Here is a 17,487-nt window from a genome sequence, read left to right on the forward strand (position 1 = left end):
TAAATAAAACAATTTTGCCTGAGTTTGCTTGGAAACTTGTAAAAATGTTAGCAGCTCATCAATAACAAAATTAATATCATCAGTTAATTACCTGTACATTTATTATATATTTCGATTATTTATTTGACTTAAATAGGTATATTTTTTTAGTAAATAAAGTCTAGCACTGGACACGATAAAAAGAAGAATAACAAAGTATGAAAAATTACAAAAATAATTTGGCGATAATTGGTAATTTTACAAATTCGTGAAATTGAAACTTATACAAATAAATACCTAATACTTATACTTATATACAAATATATAAATTGTACGTTATATATGAAATTCGAGTGTGGTTATATGTCCAAGTTTTGCTCGATGTACCGAATGTCCCTGACGAGTTTGGCAAACTGCGAAGGGTCCAACGAACAAATGTGGTCCGACCCTTTCATGTTTCTGTCCAGAGTGATATGTCTTTCGACGATCTAAACCGGTAAAACAACACTCGATTAGACGTGATCCATTCAAACATTTGATCGCAACAAATGGACCAATTTCTTTGGTGCGCGAATTTCAAAATGCCTATATCTTAGTCTATTTTTATACATACTCTCGGTAGGGTCTATCGCTCTTTCATTAGCTATCCTCAATCCTCATATCAATTTCGATTACGTTGAAACATCTCTTTTTTTTTACTCTGTTAACTTCTATCCTCTGTTAACATGGCCAAATAGTTTTCTTAGTTTTCGCCTTATCATAAACACAAATGACGTCGTCCACCCAAATCTACTATGGCCGTTTATTTTTCATTCCACACGTCTACATGTCTAATTTATCATCTCCGACTACTTTTTTCGATTTACCTCTACATCTACCGTGATCTCATTCATACTAGTTTTACTCTTTTCTTTCTATGTCCTCAAACCATTTCAATCTCTGATTTCTCTCACCTCCAAATCGGTCCCATTCTGTGTCACAGCCTACACCCTGGAAAATCACTACTTCTTTTACGATCCTTGTAACCCACATCCTACGAGTACATTCATTCTGTTCATAAAGCGATTGGTCTCCTCAAATATTTCCTAGTTACTGACCTCGTTTTATAACCATTTTAACTTTTTTATTATTTGTTCCTATCACTTTATATGCTTTACTTCTTAATCGTTTTCATTCACTAGACAGAATTAAGATTCGGATGGAAGGGTCTTACAACGGCTTACATCCAAGTAGAGATACCACCGACTCTACCTTCGCCGCTTCTTTTACACTCACTTTGGCGCCAAGAGCCACCGAAGCGGCGGTAATGCACGAGCCGACCTCGTGGCCCGAATATCCAACGAGAATGTCGGGAAAGTTTTTGCGCAGTGTCTTGATCATGTTTAGGTTGGCTTCATCGGCCGGAGTCGGGTACGCGGACACGCAGTGCAACAGCGCAAAGTTGTTGTGGTGTCTGCTGACGGTGTGGTATGTAATCCGTATGTCGGTCAATGTTTGCATTCCAGTGGATATCACCAACGGCACCTTGGCCTTGGCCGCCTTCTCCAGCAGTGGCAAGTTGCCAGATTCGCCGGAACCGATTTTCACGAACGGCACTTTGAGGCTCAGCAAGAAGTCTAGGGACACCTACGCCGATTTGGAATCGTTATCGAAACGATGAATGTATTAGACGTGGACGGAGAAAGACAATCTTGGTGCGATTGGCAAGCAAGTGTTTATTAGAGTATATTATTTGGAATCGGCTACACGAGATAACGGAGGAGTCGAAAAAGACACGGAGTGTAGAACAAATTGTGGTTGGCTGGATAAGACGGAGAGAGTCGGCGGAAGTGTTGCGTTCTATTTAAAGTGCAATTCGAATTTTATAAAACTGTTGAGAAGTCAGCAATCGTGTACGAAAGAGACCGTTGGGCATTGAGCAACAGAGATGAAAGGAGAATGGAAGTAGCTGAAAATGGAAACGTTGAGAAGGATGTGTGATTGTATGTAGTCAGGTAGAAAGTTATGTCAATAGCAGAAATAACAAGAGAGGAAATGTTGAGGTGATTTAAGTAATAGTTATAAAATAAATTACCGGATCCATCGCCGACGCTGTGAAGTGTATTCCGACCTTTTTCACAGCGTACTTTTTTAGCTCTTTGAACTGCTCGTCGGTGAACTCCAAAAATTGTTTGTGTTCCCCGTAAGTGGCACCAAACGAGTTTTTACTGTCATACGGTCTGTGCAACGCTAGCATAGTAAATTTCTCTTCTATGCAAGTTTTTTGGAATTTCACGCAGTCGGCTCCGCATTTCTAAAATCAATGCTACATTACGATATCCTAAACTAATAATTTTCCTTTTTTTTTTCGTCTACCATGCCACTTATGTACTAACCGGAAATCATTAGGAAGCTAAACCCATACGATTTGTACTTACTTTGGCTAGTTTTATCAATTTCTTGGCCATCATCATATCGCCCTGATGGTTTTGTCCGATTTCGGCAATAATATAACAAGGGCTTTTCATGTTCAACCGTCGACCTAAAAACAGCTCCACGTCCACACCCATCGAAGTCGAGCTCTTCTTTGGGGTGTTGTTGGCATATGACATGTACTGCGAATAGTGTTTTAGCCTATAGCGAACAGTTAGGGTGAAATAAGAGTGGTATTATACGCATTATTAATTTGATTAGACGTTACCCGTCAAAGTCAGAAGCAAAAATCGGATCGTCCTCGTCGACTTCGGACAACAGCTCTCGGCCGATGACCACCGGAAAGTAAAAACCACTCATGCTCTGCATGACGCTTACTTTGATCTTCATGTCCTCGGCCTTTAAAATGGATCCCCGTTCCAAGTTCTGTGCGGCCACGACGCTCTTGAACAGCTTTTTGAAACAAGGTAGCTCCGATGGCGAAAGCACTTCTTTCATTCCCGTGCCCAGAGCTGCTTCCACCGTCTTGATGTTGGTCACCATAGACTTAAAGTCCCTGGCGCATATGGACACCCCGTGATCGAAACCTGGCCGCTTGTCGTCCAAAGTAAACTTACACGAGATGGCCTGACAAACGAAACGGTAATTATTATACTTCGCCAACCGGAGGGATTGGTGAAAAGACAAATACGATGAAAAGATACACTTATACGGTCTGGCGTAAGTGTAAACTACGTGGGTTCAATAACTAACGACGGGAAAACTATATTTTTAGTGTAACATATACCTACTGACTTTCAAGAAACTAGTATCATTAGGATACTAGGTAATTAGGAGATTAGGAGATTATTGGGTAGCAGTCAGAAGGTGGTAGAATGTCAGCTAACTGGGCATCGGTGCGCCTAGCTCATTGACCCGCGTGTCCGTCGTCTACTACCCTACCTATCTATAGGCTTACACGGTTATCAGAATAAAATGCTAATAACGCGAGTGGTAAACGTGACCTTTGCAATATCGATGGTTATTTATTTAGTTGTCTACCTTTATTCCGATGGCTACCACGATTTCGGGCAGACAAGTGATTTTTTCCTGAAAATCCCAAAACTGGAGCTGGTGTTTAGGATATTCCTCTTGTAGTTTAGCCAACAGGTCCACGCCACTGCCGTCATTGCCACGCGGTCTGCGGTCATAGCCGTCCGCCTGAAGCTGGTCAACTTTCGGCGAGCCCCGGTCGGCAGGCTGTTGGTCGTCGTTGTCGCTGGATTCGCCATCGCTCTCCTTGAATCTTTTTATTGGCAAGATATGTCGGATCGACCCCTGCAAAAACCAAACGGAATCCGTGTTTTCACTTGTTTTTGGCCCTCCCCCCCCCCCCCCCAAACAACAATATTGGTTGGTCATTTCTAACCACTAGCGATTTGGTGGTGAAGTTGCCATCGTTTTCTTTGGCTATCGCGTGAAAATGTTCAATGTCCGCATTTGAAAACGCACACGTGCTCTCGTCTAATTCCATGTAAACAAAGTCAGCGCCGCATTTCTGAAAGGAAAAAAAAATAGAAAAAAAAAATAGCATCAGTCCCACGCATCAAAATATTGTCAAAAAATTTGTTGACATATTTTTAAATCATGTTTTGGCAATAGAGATAAAAACGTTTCTAAAAGTATTATTTTAAAAATCTTGCTTGAGGGAACCCTATCCGCTAGTTTATTAAGGAGCAAAGTATAGGCAATTTTTCGCAAAATCTTAATTTAGAGCTTTTCTGTAGCGTATACTTATTTATACAGTAATGAGAACTCTTAATTGTTTGTAATTATTTTTTCATACTACCGTAATTTCTATAGACAAAATTACAATGGTTTTTAATAAAATGTCATAAATGTAAAAGGTCAAAATATATTAAAGCTACTTTTTTCTTAATTATTTTTTTTTATAAAACTCTTTAATAACCGCCGTTCGATCTCCTTAAGCATTTTGTAAATACTTCCAAATTATTATCATTGAACATGTACTTCTGCTAAAAAAATTATGAGAAAATATTAACAAACTCTTTGACAACATTGTGAAAATATTTATGTGTGGGTTGAACTTGAAAGAAAATTATCATTAGGTATTAAAATGTTAAGATGGTCCAGTTAATTATGATTATTACTAACATAACAAACGTCATCGAATGTTAAAAATAATATCATTTTAAATTAGCCGTAGACGCAGTAAATAAAAATTATTTTTAAAATAATATTAAAATAGTTATTTAATTTTTTAATAGGAACTAAGGTCATTTTTTGTCCTTTTACCAGTTGTTACAAAAAAACACACTTTCATACATTGTTATTAATGCGCATGTATTTATTATCAGCGCTGTTATCATTAAATAATTTAATAAAGCCTATAAACTTATCAGCTCCTATCTGTATTATTATGATATAACATGTGATCTACATAAATAAATAAATTAAATAACGTCACGAAATAAATTCATATTTTTTATTGGATGTTAATAAATTAACATCCAAAAGTACTTTGAGCTAAATAAAGTAAGCATACAATATACAAGTGACTTTCCATTAAAATAAAGAAACCAAATACAAATGTGAAGGGTATACCTATGGTAATATTTTTATCAAGAGTATCTACTTATTAGATATGTTATTCTAGAACAGCAAACGAATGAGCTCTGCGCTCTGAGGGATAACTTTTACTCAATATTTTCTTGATAAACATATTTTTAAATTTTATTTAGCGTTGCATAATACTTATGATACTTACGCAAGCTTTTTCGATCATTTCTTTGGCCGTTTCCACATTGTCCTCGTGATTGGTAGACAAATTGGCAATGACAAAAACGCTGCTGTTGTTTTTATTCTTCATCATGACTATAAACGATGGATTTTCAACAACACATTGTAGTATTTTGCACCCTAAAATGGACGGCAGCGCTTAATAGCATCGGCTTGGCTGCGGCAAATCGTCATGTATTGATTTTTTACCCGCCACGAGTAGCCAAAGACGATGTAGACTCAAAACTCCAAAGACTATCCGGCACACGGTGATAACAGACAATCGTAAATATTTACATTATACTGGAAGCTACATAGCTACTGATAAAAAATATCGAGGTTTAATATTGATATTAATAAAAATATTATTAAGGTTGAAGGTTCTATTTATTTATTTTTTCGAGTTTAATTCGGATTTTACGATTCTCGCTCACTTTGAGTCCCGTTTGGTTTGCCGTGCACTTTGTAAATCGAAATGGAACCGTAAGACGTGTTTTGTGCCATTTCAAAAGTTACAATGTCGTCTTCCCAAGTAGACGATTCGTCGGATTGTCCTGTCGAGTTCCAGACCAAGAGGACCAATTTGTTTGCCGTTCTAGATCAAGCCGAGAAGGACTTGGGTTCGAAAATTCTGAAAGCCACCTCGGCCGATGCGCACGAGATACTCAATGGTCGGGTGCAGCGTAGCCGGTCTGGCCGATCGTTTACCAAACAGTTCCGTGGCAAAGACAGTCTGTTCGCCAAGCCCGATATACCTCCGTGGCGAATCCTGGAAAAAAACAAAATGCCCGACTTCAAGTTACACCCACACAAGTGGACCAAGTATTCATTGGCTGACGTCAACGAAATGAACGACAAGAGCAATGCTGCCGCGGCTTTTGCGTTTCTTAAGGAAATGCAGATGAGGAAATGTGGGCACGACGACGAGGGCGACGGAGAACACGACAAGAAGATAGTGTTCAAACGCGTGGAGAAAAATAAAGTGGAAGAGAACAAACCGAGTTTCCAGAGTAGCAAATTGGTTATGCCAGAATACGAATTTGGCAAAAAAGCATCCAAGAAAAAAAGCCATAGACAACGTCAGACCGACAGTAGCGGTACAAGTAACGCGATAAAACTTGATCATCTAATAGATGAAGAGGGCGACGATGAATAGTTTTATAAATAAGGGGGGGAAAATAACTATAATGTGTAAATATAAATGTCGTTTATTACTTATTACATTAATATGTGTAAATATATAGCTTATTATTTTTATATTGTTTTTATTTTAACTGTAATGTATCCAATACTTCTTTTCCATAATGCCAATAGTGTGATGTGACACAATTTGAAAAAATAAACAAGATGTTGAGTAATCTTGTTAACTTTTAACCCATATAGATTGTTTATTTTTTTTTAATTACCTAATACATAGAAAGAAACCTTACTTCTAAAAATAAACTGTTATTATAAAGTTACTCAAGCAAAACTGCAAATCACTTAACAATCTCGTAAAATTTACTGAACCAAAACATAAAATACAAAACAATGCGTTAAGGATGAAGTGCGACACATAATTGAAATTGTTTTGAAATAAATATAACTTATACTTTGTAACTACAAGCGACTATTTTAATTTGTTTTCAAAAACAAAAGGTGATGTAAAAATATAAAATAAATAAATACTGTTATAAAAGAAACAGTTATTAAAATGCACGTATTTTACACATTAAAACAAATTGCCACGTCTTGTTAGTGTATAAAAAAAAAATAATATATTTTGTGTCATAAATTAAAGACTAATGCAATTGTGTTACAATATTACAATCAAAATCAAACAAATAATACTAAGCTCATAATAAAATATTAAAAAACATTACGAGTACACGAATATTGTTTAACGTGACATAAGCTAGTGCAATTTATACATACAAAAAATATATAAATATTTCAAGTATAAAAATGGAAGTTTTTGTTGTGTGTTTATAATAATGTTTCTTATAATATTCTCAACAATTATTTAGATAACGTAGATATGAAGATAATAGGCACCATAAAGAAATAAATTAAAACCAACAAGTTACAAAAACTGTAAATTGTGGTTTGTGTTAAAAAAAAAAAAACAATAAAAATAATACAAAAACAACAAGTAAAACAGACTAAATTCGTTGATTTTTTCCATGGTAGGATTAATACAAAAATATCTTTAAGAATAACATCAGTTAAGTATAATTTAGTTTTAACTTGAAACATTAAAAAATAAAAGATTTTAAATAAATTAAACCTTATTAAATAATACAAATAATAATTGTACGATATGTTAATTAAAAATGTCGTCTCAACGAAAAACAATTAAATAGTTTAATTTCATAAAAGCAAGTATAAAACATAATTGTGGGTTGTTATAAAATGTATATTAAAGATGATTATTACTTAAAATTCGTTCAAAGAGGAATAAAAGTATCTTTAAAAAAAATTAAACAATAATAATAATAATAATAATAGAATAGTAAAAAGAAAAATTATAATAAATAAAATGATAAAACAAAAGTGAAAATGTGTGATGAACATTAACAAAAAACTAATAAAAATTGCACATTTCAAGATTAAAATAATAAGTTTAAATAATAAACTATACAAAATATATAAATCACAGTTTTATTATATCAAATAAGGCACATAATTCCGATGGCAACATCTGTTTTTCTAAGTTAAATCATAATTACTCATTAACTTTTTTTTATTATAGATGTATATATTTTTTTTCGTTGTGTACATATGTATATATATATATTTGACTACATAAAAAAATAATTAGGCGTTTGGAAAAATTCCATGATATATTTTAGGAGCGTTAATACTGAAGTATTCCTTTAATCAATATAAATGTAATTATAATATTATTATAGAAGGTTTTATTACTTTTAGGCTTTTTTGTTTTTATTGAAATTTTAGCAACAATGATCAAGTGAGTTCACAGAAAGGTTAGTAAAATTGTTCTTGGAGTTAAGCTTTGATACAAGGATGTATTGCAACATTTGGTGGTATGATGTACACGATGCCGTCATTAGCATCCTTGCGGAAGCTCGCACTAGACGTCTGTGGGTTGACTTCTACTCGTAGCAAACGAGTTTTTTGGCCCAACATGCAATTAAATTTATTTGACACGTTCACTGGTAGCTCGGTGTTTCGTAATCTTCAAGTATAAAATTTCAACGTTAAAACCAACGACACATGACAACTAACAAGTCATCTCGTTTAAAACCATAAGGCAACTACTACTTACTGGTAAAATCGGGTGCTGACCACGCCGATTAGCTCGCCCACTCTATCTTCTGCGGCGTCCGCAGTCGGTTTCAGAGTGACGACGAGGTCGTTGCCGCGGTTCGAATGAATCACAACCAACTGGTCTTGCCCTGGACTTACGCTCAGACCTGTTACCTGTGATTTTACCCAAAATTTAGAAATAAAAATAAATAAGATATAAATTTTATTTGATTTTAAAAATTCTTACTTCTTGTATGGGCATCCCTTTTTTCATAGATTTAAACTTAGCCACATCCAACTTATAAATAGCCCAGTCAGTTATTAGTATAGCTCGGTCTGCACATTTATTAAATCTGTTGGTCTTGTGTATGAAGCTTGAAAATAAAACCTATAAACAACAAAAAGAAATGGACTTTAACAATATTTTTTAACATAAAAAAAATTGTACTCACTTGATCGAATTTGTCAGAATTTCTCAAATTGTTTAACGCCACAGTATAATTGGCATTTTCCGGATTTTCAGTTGGCGAAGACAGATAATTGCCTCGCCACAATCGCTCGGCGCCCCAGCTGCTACGTTTTCCCCTCAAAAGGCTTGCAGCGTGCACCTTACATCTGATTTGTGGCCATTGACTCCTCGGATGCGGACTTAACAGCTTGTACGCCTTCCAACGTTTGTATATACCTTTTAGCGGAGCTTCCAATTGGCGCACAGCGAAATTTGGCTGAGGCCAGACCATTGGAATCTTTGAGTTGTTCATCCTTTCACAAGTTCTATACATTAAAAAAAAAAATACAGATGATTTTATATTATTAAATTAAAATGTGACAAACCTGTATGATTGAAGAACGGTTTTTATGTAATTTTGGATTTTGTATCGCCGATAATATTGTATAATGAAATACGCAGCTTTCATTTTTCTGAATTTAGCTCGACAAATAGCACCACGCCATTGTTTTTGCAATAAAACAACTATTGCAGGTATCAAATCTGCTCTCATCTGAAAAAGTATTATATTTTTTTTTTTTAACTGTTTTTGTTAAAAAAACAACAGAATAGAAAACGTTTTTCATATGAAATTTCTATACTAAAAAAATTCAGCCGTTAACTTGTTCACAAATTATTTGTAAAAAATAAGATATTTTTATTACACGTTTTTTCATATTAAAAAATTTCAGTTTTAATTTTGCAGGTTTAAAAAAAAAAATGTCCTTCCTAAAAAATACTTTTTAAGTACCTTTTCCAGCGTAAATAAAGTTTGAGGCGATCTGATGAATATTTTTGTTTTACCATACTTTACGTCGTTTGAAAAATTGTTTTCATCAATCAAAGCTCTAGTGGCCTCTTTATCGCTACATCTATAGTTTGGCCAAGTAAAACCACTTATCATTTTATACCTGAAAAAAAAAAGGTATGTTATGTAATAGTTGGAAAACATGATGTTCGCCTAACCGAGTAGAAAATATGTTATTATTTTCTCTTTTGTATTATATATTAAATGAAAAAAAATTACACAATACTTAACAAACCTCTTTAAAAATCTGCTATATGGTTGCCGATGAGCGAATCCAGCCCGTCTCACTCTGACATTTTCTAACAAACCCAAGTACGACACTTGATGAATGACTCTTTTATAATCGATACCAACAGGAGATTTATTTTCATTTGGTTTAATACATCTAACGTAGTACGGCGATTTGCTGTTTAGTGTTTTGACCAATGCAATCATTGAGTTCTTAAATGAACTTCCGGCAGTTACTGGCCGCTTTGTTGTCTACACATCAAGAAATTGTTACTAAGTTAAAGTTGTTGAAAAATTAATAATAGTTAGGACCCGGAACTTGTTAGTTTCGGGTGTTGGGGGGGAATCATTACTATTATTATTATACGATGCTTTGAAATTGGAAATTTCATTCTAACACTGATACTTCTATCAATTTATGTACATTTTTTTTTTATTTATAGAAAATTTTAGTAATAATTTTTTGTCATTTTTTGATATTTATAATACAATTAATTTTAATGGAGTACATTTAGACAAAAATCAAAAACATCAGGCTACTTCGAAACTAAATAGATATTTTTGAAGTCTTTCACAGTGTATTTTTAAATGTATAAGCTAAAATATTTAACAATTAAACATAATGTACTTTTTCAGCTCCCAATATTTTTTTTTTTTATTATTATTTAATTTTAAGTATAATAATTAATTTTTTTATTGAATGCACTATTTTCAAATTGTTATAACATCAAGTTTTGTGATAAAATAAAAAAAAAATTAACTATGTACCGATTTAATGTCGAGCGCTCCTTCAGGCCACATATCTCTGATAATTGTATTCTTTGACGAATATAGAAGCCGTTTAAAATCTTGGAACAATGTATCTTTGTTTTTTTCCAAAAACCCGTATATATTATAAACTACATCTCCAGCGTAATGCCTTCAGTGACAATATTTACAATATTAATGCAACACATTTTTTAAAAATATTTTATTACTATATTTTAATTAAAATCTATTACCGTATTTTAAATTGTATTTTATGTTTTATATCTTTGTCCAACGTGTTCACTTGTCTGCTGGAATAATGTTTATGGTGTGAAAGTTTTGTGTCCATAGCTTCCAATAACATCTGATTAAAAAACATAAAGAAAAATTGTTTTTAAAAAATATTGTCGACAAACTTCTACTAATAACTTCTCCACATACTTCATCATTGACTTTGCCAACATTCAAACATGCTTCGTCCATAATAGCAATAATTCCTTGATGTGATTTCTCAACGAGATCACAAATGATTTGGTTATTGAAATATTTTACTTCTTGCCAAGTAATACCTTCTTTTTGGTATTCTTCCTGTTCTTGTCGTAACACCAAATCTGAATATTCAACAAACAAAAAGACTTGTTTGAATTTACGTTGTTTTATGTTAAGACAATGTAGGTATACTAAATTCAAACACATTTAAACAGTTAACTTACCAATAAATACTTGCTGAAGTTTTTCATTACAATAATTAATGCAAAACTGTTCAAAGCTGTTATGCTCAAACACTTCAAACCCGTAAATATCTAAAACTCCAATAACGGTGCCTCCTTTATACTTGTCATTTTCAATGTACGGGACTAACGCTTCATTGACTTTGCTAACGATCCAAGTGAATAATCGATCATAAATCGCCTGAAAGTAAATACAAATCACATTCATTAATGTATGAATCGAAACTAATTAATGTCGACTGAGCTATTTAGTCATACTTTAGCCAACGCGTCCCTTCCAACTTCGGCTTGTGACAAAGTGTGATCTTTTTGAAGCACTTCTCCGTTGGCAGCAATGACTCGCGTACTAAGCGCCATAACTAGATCGTCGACGTTGACTTCCAATAACCTAGACACTTGTTGAACCGGATTGTTGTGACTGTTAGTCACTGAAATTGTTTCGTCATTCTCAGAAAAAAAACTTATATTCCCCTGAAAAAAAAATGTTTGCTTTACTTACATGCACAAATTAAAACAAATACACAAGTACACCTAAAAGACTTACGAGTTGCAAAATGGCTGCAACAATATTCCAAATTGTTTTGATATCAGCTGATGAAAATCGCAGCGTTTTACATGCATTAATGGTTGCTTGAAAATCAGATTTGTCTGCCGGTGTCACAGCCGATTTCCCTTGTCTAGTGTAAAAATAGTGCTGAGGGTCAGGATTTAATCCTAAACTACTCGTTTCTTTGTGAGTTGTATTTGCTAAAGCCTAAATTCAAAAAGCAATCACAATTAATAAAACAAATAAAACTATAAATGTTTTTAATTACTTGATAGAAACTATGAAAATTTCTTTCTCCGAGTTGTTGTTGTATGACACGAGATTTTTCGAGTAAATAGTTATTTACGTGACCTCCAATTGGATCTCCTTTGAAGTTAAAATTGATGTCCATATATTTTCCAAATCTCGACGAGTTGTCATTTCTATTAGTTTTGGCATTTCCAAATGTTTCCAAAATGGTATTCGATTGAATCAAGATATTTTTTACCCTGAAATTATTATTTAAAAAAAAAAACATTTAAATTGATTTAACTCAACTCAAGACTTAAAAATAATTAATACCGTTCTACTTCGTGTTGGCCCGTGGCATTAGTGATGGCGGCAATATACTTCATGATTATCTTAGAAGCTTCAGTCTTACCACTACCAGACTCTCCACTAATGACAATACAAGAATCTTGTCCATGCAATTTCATGCTGCGGTGTGCACAGTCGGCAATTGCATATATGTGAGCAGGGTTTTCAAAAATTTCACGTCCTTCGTGCAAAACAAATATATTTTGTGATAGTGAATGTAAAAAAAAATAATTTTTTAACACGTACGACAAAAAGAACACATTCAAGGGTTAGATAGCGCATTCTAAATTATTCTACATTGAACAAACCTTTGTATTGGTTTACGTAGTCTTGGCCATAAATGTTCAAATTTCGGTACGGATTAACAGAAACGCAGACTTCTCCAATGTATGTGTAAATAAATCCTTTGTTAAATCTGTAATTTAAAATAAATGTCAAAATCAATCAATGAGGTGTTGAAATACATCTATGATGATCTACGTGTTAGGTTTTTCTCTTAGAAGATTTAAAATTAAGTCCTGAGTTTCAGAAATAATGAATCACAAGTTGTGTTTCTCTATTTGCTCCCAAACAGATATTTATAAAAGTTCGGTTTTTCTAATTGTTCAAGAATTTAAAAACTCCTCATAATATATTTAACGATTAATAGTATTTAGTTTTATCACAACTTTCTCCAGAATATAAATATATTTATCATTTTTAATATTTTTAATTAATAATATATTTAATTTTGTTTGAAATACAATTTTTAAATAAGTAATAGTTCCAGAACTAATAGAGAAATGGATACATTTAAAAATCAATTCCGAAAAACCGATTTTTGTTTATAACAAACAAAACAATGTTTATATGTTAAAATTTTTGATAAGATAAATGTTTTATCTTTTAATGAGTTATCCAAACATTTAAAAAGAAAAATGTAAACAAAGTTATGAGAATATTATGATTAGACAACAATGTAAAATGTCTACTTTTATGATAATATAAGATTAATTAATATGTATCAAGATAAAACACATATTTTGAATTACATATTAAAAATTCAAAAAAGGTTAAATTAAATGAAACAATGTATTAAAACATCTAGTAAAATCCGTTAGTTTATAAAAAGTAAGAGATAAATTTTAAAGTTAAAAAGAAATCAAGTAGAAAGTAGTTCGTTCATTGTAGAAACTCTTAAAACCTTCTAACAGGTAAAAGCCTAATATGGGCAAAACATGAAAGATAATAGGTAGCAATATTTATGAACTCTGTAGTTGTACCTAACTTGTTGTCAACAGTTCACAAGAAAAATATTTAAAACATAAGATTAAAATCTTTGAAAGAAAGAAAAAATTTAAATCTTCTACTATTAAAAAGTTTTAATAAAATATTCGTATTTACCAATCAAGAGTACTTGAATAATAGTATTTGTAGTTCATTTAGAAAATATACAATTCAAATTGCGACAAATACATAGAAACTGGCATGGGTTATCACTTATCATAAAAACATCAATATAGAGTATTTAATATTACCTATACATATATATATAATATACATAAATTTCTTCAGAATGTACTATACTTTATGGTGATATAGCTTCGATTTTTAATCAACGCCACTACTAATAACAATTAATAATTAATGACTCAAACATTTATCATCGTATAATAAGCATGTCTACAAGGTAATATTATTTATTCAACAGTCACTAAGGTGGCTGCTTATGCCATCATATCCTAACATGGACACTCAATTTTTATTTGTGTGTTGGTATTCTAAAACTATGGAAATTAATCGAGTATATGACATTAGTTATGGGTAGTTAATTTAAAAGGAAACAATTTTATATCACTAAACATAATATTGTATTTTGCTGGTTTGACGCTCTTTCTTAGCGTTTGTGAAAGAATATATAATTGAAAAATACATTGATATAAACATTAAAAAAAAATATATATATATATATATGTGGGTATATAATATTATTATATTGTGTCGAAATAGTATAAAGTCACTCCCACTAATGACAACATAATGGACAAAAATTTACTCATAAATTTGAAATATTAAAAATCTACCTCGGGTGATGATAAAAAACAACCTTGAAAAAGGCATGAACGTGAGTGACAATTTACTGAAGAGTGGAGGAAATGTTATGGTATTTTACTGAACTGTATAGGTAGGTAGGGTAAGCAAATATATTATAAAATATTGATAATTATTTATTACATAGTTGTTGGATACCAATAACGTTTTAAATAGCTTAGGTTCATTTTTTTTTTTTATTGGGGATTTATACGATACAATAATTTTAAAAAATTTAACTTGTGATAGGTAGAATAATTTTATGCAATTGAATGAATTTTGAACGTGTTTTTTTATGTTCAGTTCGTTATCAGTTTCATAAAAAATACCGACAATTATAGGTCATCAATTTCGAGTGTATAGGTAGTCAGACGTAGACAGTAATATATAATTATTATTTAACCGAGAAATTCGTGTCAATGGTCGATTTAATTATTGTTATTATTTAGATTTCGGGTTTATAATCGTTGAATTTTCTAATCGACAATTATAATCATTACTCAATTACTGTATTATTACACATAATGATAATGTTGTTACTGGCAATAATGTCTATAATGGCACGCGGTAGGGTATAATAATGATAAAAAAAAAATTCCAAGAAAAATTAGTGCCGTTAAACAATACACGAACATAAAAAAACAATTTGCGTTTATGTAATAATAAAAAAAAAATATATTATTGTGTAATGTTCGTCGGTCGACGTTGCGTTAAAAAAAAAGGCCGTTGGTATTTTGCTTCAACGTTAAAATATATAAAATATAGTATTAAGTCCCCCAACAGGTGTACGCGGACAAAAAAAAAAATTCAAAATGACACTATCCTTTTATCATACGCAAATTTGATAATATTTCTACTATTATTATCATCAAGACGAGGTCGACAGAGATATTTTTTATATTTGTTAAAAAAATACCCAAGTAGGAAATTCAAGGTTTTTTTTTTTTTGTATTCAGTAACAGAATATTAACCTTTCTTATATATTTATTATTTTTATCCTACACTTCCTCCTTGGCTAATCGACCTCACGGGAAAGTAACAGTACCTCGTGCATCATATGTATACAATATATTATCTTATGTAGAATGTACACCTATATGATGTGTATACATATTAATAAAAAAATATTGTAATACACACACGGTCAGATACTCGTGGGTGTCGGTTACCTACAAATGACATCATCGATGTGATTTATCATTAACAACAACACAAGTGTACGGTTGGACCATCGCGGCGTGAGTCATCGCGGCACTTTATGTTGTGCCAAGAACCTCAGCAAAAAAATAACACAACTGTAAACATACAAAAAAATCCTCGCACGCCCGACAAAGGTCAATAATATGATAGTAAACTATAAAAAAAAAAAAAATAGCCAACTCCGTGGACTGTTATTCGAACGGTAACGGCCGTTTTCGAAAAGGACTTTAACGGCAGCGGCGGCGCTTACCTTTCGGTCAAGTTGTCCATAAATTTGTCTACGGTGATCTCGTCCAACAGGACGAAATCTCCTATTCCCGGTTCTTCTCTGGTGGCCATGTCTGCGAACGTGTAAACGAATAAAATACCGTTGAAATAAAAACACTAACAAACAATAATTATTAACAACCGACGAGCGGGCGACTACCGCGTTAAACACATACTTAACATAGGTTGAAATTTAAATATTATAATAATTCCGCGTTCACTTAGAACACCGCCAATAACAACGCACGTTTGTGCCTCACTGTTAATTTGATAATATGATTATTATTATTAGTATTATTGTTATGGTTCGTATTTTTGTATGCGATTGCCGGTTGTTTTTTTTTTTTGTGTTATTCTTGTTTTTGGCGACGACCGAGAGACGTCCACCAAATGCTGACGAGGCGACGGGCGGCGGCGACAACGACTAACGGAACGCCGGGCGGGAGAGACTACTTGCCGCGGCCGCATCCGCCACCGTGTGCCATCGTGTGGGTGGCGGCCACAGTGCAACCGCGCCTTCCCCGCCGAAAATACCGTGCGCCCCGATTACCGTGCCGGCTGTACAGATACAATTTTGTTTTAGTACCTAACACATAAATGTACTAATTACAACGTTTGAACATTGTTTTTTTTTTTTTTTAGATAAATTTTGATATTTTAGAACTAATAAATAATAGTAATCAAATAATTGGCCATGAATCATGATTAAATAGTTAATTTAATTTAGTTAATCATGTGAATCATTCAAAAGTGAATCATGCTACTTACATAAATTGTCTGTATTTACTTATCGGAACCAGACATATCACCAGTTTTATTTAAAATGCAAGTGATGCAATAAACGATTTAAAATGTTAATTTGCTATTTTTTTAAATAAATTAAATTTACCATTAAAGAGTCGGTTGATTATGCTGAATATACGATTCTAATTTTTTGCTGGAAATATATAAGATGTCAGATGAGGTATACATTTATATATACCTTGGTCATACGATAGTTCAAGACTTAAAAAGTATAGACAATTGATTGGGGCAGTGAGGATGAATAAATATTTTTTGAATGATGATAAAAACTGCTAGTTGTGTTGTACCTAATACCTACTTCATGCCAGAAAAGAAAATAGGTAGGTACACTACTGAGTTATGAGTATAAATTATAATAGTGTTTTACCCGACGTCATAGATTATAATGTGTTGGTGCCAAAAGTAAAAATATTAAATATTTAATTAGGTATACTGTACAGAGAAGTGTTCTACAGCGAGGCCCAGTATTCTTCATAATAAATGAAGTAAAATATTATCATTAATGGTAATTTCAAAAAATATTATAAATAGATATAATTCATACATTTTTAAGGGAGCTAAAAAACACGATGTTTTTCGACAATTTCCAAACAATTTTGATTTT

The 17,487-nt window shown here is 32.6% G+C and overlaps 3 protein-coding genes across 4 annotated transcripts; 1 reads left to right on the forward strand and 2 right to left on the reverse strand.

Moving 5' to 3' along the window:
* Window positions 1-5,372, reverse strand: LOC126833023 (sialic acid synthase). The gene is made up of 8 exons (XM_050564127.1): window positions 5,159-5,372; window positions 3,800-3,928; window positions 3,433-3,708; window positions 2,660-3,018; window positions 2,397-2,592; window positions 2,054-2,272; window positions 1,255-1,605; window positions 1-467 (listed from the first exon to the last, which is right to left on the reverse strand). The coding sequence occupies exons 1-8, from the start codon at window positions 5,261-5,263 to the stop codon at window positions 339-341; spliced, it is 1,764 nt and encodes a 587-aa protein (XP_050420084.1). The 5' UTR covers window positions 5,264-5,372; the 3' UTR covers window positions 1-338.
* A 109-nt stretch (window positions 5,373-5,481) lies between these two features.
* Window positions 5,482-6,493, forward strand: LOC126833026 (protein TSSC4). Its single transcript, XM_050564132.1, has one exon. The coding sequence runs from the start codon at window positions 5,687-5,689 to the stop codon at window positions 6,323-6,325; it is 639 nt and encodes a 212-aa protein (XP_050420089.1). The 5' UTR covers window positions 5,482-5,686; the 3' UTR covers window positions 6,326-6,493.
* Window positions 6,494-7,785: 1,292 nt separating this feature from the next.
* LOC126833018 (unconventional myosin ID) lies at window positions 7,786-16,498 on the reverse strand. 2 transcript variants are annotated; one of them, XM_050564120.1, is made up of 17 exons: window positions 16,063-16,498; window positions 12,851-12,957; window positions 12,528-12,723; window positions 12,235-12,454; window positions 11,964-12,173; window positions 11,678-11,890; window positions 11,402-11,600; window positions 11,130-11,299; window positions 10,943-11,052; window positions 10,710-10,860; window positions 9,949-10,193; window positions 9,657-9,816; window positions 9,253-9,419; window positions 8,871-9,180; window positions 8,666-8,806; window positions 8,438-8,592; window positions 7,786-8,347 (listed from the first exon to the last, which is right to left on the reverse strand). In XM_050564120.1, exons 1-17 carry the CDS (start codon window positions 16,149-16,151, stop codon window positions 8,158-8,160), a joined length of 3,033 nt encoding a protein of 1,010 aa, XP_050420077.1. In that variant the 5' UTR covers window positions 16,152-16,498; the 3' UTR covers window positions 7,786-8,157. The 2 variants fall into 2 exon arrangements, with proteins under 2 accessions (XP_050420077.1, XP_050420076.1); XM_050564119.1 differs by having other exon boundaries at window positions 7,791-8,347; window positions 8,871-9,192; window positions 16,063-16,497.
* Between the last annotated feature and the right edge of the window lie 989 nt (window positions 16,499-17,487).

This window comes from Adelges cooleyi, unplaced genomic scaffold (assembly GCF_023614345.1).
Source record: "Adelges cooleyi isolate 19-005CV unplaced genomic scaffold, UGA_ACOO_1.1 ACOO_flye_CR_arks_rails_tigmint_CR_PRNA_168, whole genome shotgun sequence".
NCBI lineage: Eukaryota > Metazoa > Arthropoda > Insecta > Hemiptera > Adelgidae > Adelges > Adelges cooleyi.

Excerpts from the sequence above, each read along its gene's own strand:
- LOC126833023 (XM_050564127.1), bottom strand. The coding sequence starts at position 5,263 with ATGATGAAGAATAAAAACAACAGCAGCGTTTTTGTCATTGCCAATTTG. Across the intron at positions 3,709-3,799 it reads TCACCACCAAATCGCTAGTG|GGGTCGATCCGACATATCTT; the intron begins GTTAGAAATGAC and ends TGGTTTTTGCAG. Across the intron at positions 2,273-2,396 it reads AATTGATAAAACTAGCCAAA|AAATGCGGAGCCGACTGCGT; the intron begins GTAAGTACAAAT and ends CATTGATTTTAG.
- LOC126833026 (XM_050564132.1), top strand. The coding sequence starts at position 5,687 with ATGTCGTCTTCCCAAGTAGACGATTCGTCGGATTGTCCTGTCGAGTTC.
- LOC126833018 (XM_050564119.1), bottom strand. The coding sequence starts at position 16,151 with ATGGCCACCAGAGAAGAACCGGGAATAGGAGATTTCGTCCTGTTGGAC. Across the intron at positions 11,053-11,129 it reads TTGGCAAAGTCAATGATGAA|ATGTTATTGGAAGCTATGGA; the intron begins GTATGTGGAGAA and ends TTTTTTAATCAG. Across the intron at positions 9,193-9,252 it reads ACCGTTCTTCAATCATACAG|AACTTGTGAAAGGATGAACA; the intron begins GTTTGTCACATT and ends TTTAATGTATAG.